The 2,966-nt window shown below is 47.1% G+C and overlaps 1 protein-coding gene across 6 annotated transcripts in view; it reads left to right on the top strand.

Moving 5' to 3' along the window:
* Ccdc136 (coiled-coil domain containing 136) overlaps window positions 1-2,966 on the top strand; it is a 29,211-nt gene that overhangs the window by 4,184 nt on the left and 22,061 nt on the right. The window contains exon 1 of one of the 6 annotated variants that reach the window (XM_010633456.2): window positions 2,153-2,301. The exons of the other annotated variants lie outside the window; for them this stretch is intronic. Coding sequence (XP_010631758.1) covers window positions 2,286-2,301 — 16 coding nt within the window. The 5' untranslated portion in view covers window positions 2,153-2,285. Of the gene's footprint in view, window positions 1-2,152; window positions 2,302-2,966 lie in introns of those variants that run through there. 6 annotated transcript variants of the gene reach the window in all.

The following is a 2,966-nucleotide window of genomic DNA, read 5'->3' as shown; positions in this document are numbered from 1 at the left end:
TTTTTTTTTTTTTTTTCAGTGCTGGGAACTAAACCCAGGGTCTTCACGCTGAACTACATCCCCAGTTCATTTTTTTATTTTATTTTTTTCCTCATTGAGTTTATTGGTACATTTTAGGTATACAGTACAGTTACATTCATTGTTGGGATCTTGTACCTTCATTTTTTTATTTTTTAAGTCATGGTCTCACCACATTGCCCAGGCTGGATTCAAACCTGTGATCCTTCTGCCTCAGCCTCCAGAGTACTAGGATTACAGGCGTGTACCACCAAGCCCCTCTAGATTACCTCGATTCTTGGGGGCCTAGCCTTGTCACTTAAAATGTTGTAATCTTGGGCAAGTTACTTCTATCCCTCTGAGACTTGGTTTCTTGCCTATAAAATAGGGCTAATTAATTTGTCTATGAACTGTTTATTGAGAGCCTTTATATTTGAAGGACCAGCTATCAACAAGGCAGACCAGATCCCAAAGGAAGAAAGTAGATTCTCATAAAGTCAGAAAATAAATGAGCAGCGTAAGTTCAGGAGGCAATAAATGCTTTTAACACAATATAACAATATGATTTTTAGAAAGAGGGTGTTTATTTTAGATAGCATAGTTAGACCATAGGAGGATACCAGGGATCGAACTCCAGGTCCTTACATTTGTGAGGCAGGTGCCAAAACCAGTGAGCTAAATCCCTGGCCTTGTGCTCACAAGGCCTTGTGTTCACAAGGCCATAGGAGGATCTTAGTGAGGGGTGGGATGATTTCATCTGCTTTGCTTTTTTTTTTTTGGTATCAGGGATCGAACTCTGGTCCTTGTGCTTGAGAGGCAGGTGGCAGAACCACTGAACTAAATTCCCAGCCCCTGATTTGCATTTGTAAAAGAGCATTTTGGCTATTATGAGCTGGGCTCATAATGGTTGAAGCTGGGCATGGTGGTGATGTCTGTGATCCCAGCACTTGGGAGGCTGGGTCCAAGGATCTCTGTGAGTTCAAGGCCAGCCTGGGCTACATAATGAATTCAAGGCCAGCCTGAACTACATAATGAGACCCTGTCTCAAAAAACAAACAAAACAAAATGGTTGGAAGAAAGGGAGTTGAATCAGTGAGTCCTGTCAGGAAGTTATTGCGGTAGTCCTGTCAAAAAAGAGATGTTTGCCTGCTTTAGGGCAGTAGAAATAGAGATGATTCAGAATGAATGCTGAAAGTGGAACCCTCATGACCTGCTGATGAATTTGATGAGGAATACATCTTTCAGAGACATGAACGAGGACTTAGGCTGGAGAAGCTGGGTGAATGATGGCACTGCTCAATGGGATAGGAAAGATCTGGCACGGAACAAGTTTGAGGACTAAAGGAGCCATTTAAGATTTAAAATGTTTTCCATCCAATGAGTCGATACTTAAGTGACTATGATAAGGAGGTAGTTGGATATATGAATCCAGAACCAGTGAAGAAATTAGGGCTGGAGATAGAGATTTGGTAGTTATTAGCATTTTGCTGGCATTAGAATCCATGGGAGACAATGGTGTTATCGTATGGAGAAACACAGGAAGAGGAGATAATAAGGGTTCAGTCCCAGAAGCTCTGTGGTATTCAGAGGTCTGCTACAGAAGGAGAAATGAGCAAAAGGAACGGCGATAGGAGAAACTCCAGAGGTATGGCGTACTCTGGGAGCCAAGAGCAGAAAGTGCTTCAAGGAGATCATGATCCACTGTGTCCAAAGTTGCAAAGGCGAGTGAGGTGGCCATTGGAGTTGTCAAGATGGTGAACCCTGAGACATTTTCAAGCAAATAGAGCTCTAGCTGGATTGGGATTGAAGAGGAAATGGGAGGTCAAATGGAAAAGATGAGTACAGATCACTCTAATAGTCATTTTGAAGAGAAGTAAGGGAAAGGAAAATAGGGTCAAGGTTTTTGTTTTTTTTTTTTTAAGGTAGGAACCACCAGACCATGAAGAGCAGAAGAGTGCCTGGAGGAGGAGCAGTCTTCCTTTCCAGTAGGCGGGAAAGTCAGGCAAGCTGAACTATCAGGGAAAGAAAAGCTCCAGAGTGCTTCCATCCTTTGTCTTCCTGAGTTACTTTTGGGGTTTCCAGGATGACTTCTGTCTCTTCCAGGCCTGGACTCCCGGAGGGGGCGCCGCCACAATCCCCCCCCCCCCCATTCCACCAAGAGGCGGCGCGCGAGGCCTCAGAGGTAGCTGGGGTCTGAGGCCATTCTGGCCGCCACACCCCCTCGGGGGCCGGGACCTGCCTAGCGGCGGGAGGCCCCCCAGGGAGAACGCTAGTAGGGGGCCGGTGAGATGGAGACCATAACCTGTGAGTGAGAATCGACTTCTCTGTCCGTAGAAGTAGACGTAGTAGTAGACGTAGTAAATGACTCCTGGGCTTTTGGCCTCACCTCAAAGGTCTCAGCCCCAAGGTCAACCGGCACCAGCTCTTTGAAACGGGTTCCAGCCTTTCCAATTCCTGGCCACACCACCCCGTAGGACTTCTGGATAGGCCCCGCCCACAGGGCTGCACGCCCCACCCCTGCCCGCATGGCGGTCTGTGAAGTCCGTTTTAGAGCCAGACCCCAGACTTGTACCCAGAGGCCAAGGGCCTGTTAGGGAGTGTGGGCTGGACTTCCCCCACAGAAAGCCCACCTCAGCAGTGCTGTTTAGTAATGGGAATGGAGCAAGCCAGTTCAGTAATGGAGAAGATTTCCTTTCAAATAAAAAATCAGGGAACCTAAGTGGACTTGCAGAGGCTTGGTACGGTTGATGATCAGCCAACGTTTGCTGCTAGGAGCCTTCTAGAAAAGGAAGGATTGGAGGAAAAGATGTGGCTGGTGCTACACATTCAAGCTCAGAAGTGTAGGACCAGAAACATCCCTTGAGTCAGCCTATCTCTGCAGTGTTTATATCTGCAGTCTGGCTCTCCCTCCCTCCTCTCTCTCCTCTCTCTCTCTCCCTCTCTCCCTCTCTCCCTCTCTCCCTCTCTCC

The sequence above is a fragment of the Fukomys damarensis genome, unplaced genomic scaffold, assembly GCF_012274545.1.
Source record: "Fukomys damarensis isolate Sample0158 unplaced genomic scaffold, DMR_v1.0_HiC HiC_scaffold_4, whole genome shotgun sequence".
Classification (NCBI taxonomy): Eukaryota; Metazoa; Chordata; class Mammalia; order Rodentia; family Bathyergidae; genus Fukomys; species Fukomys damarensis.
The sequence above is the reverse complement of the archived record's forward strand: the minus strand, read 5'-3'. Positions and strand labels throughout refer to the sequence as shown.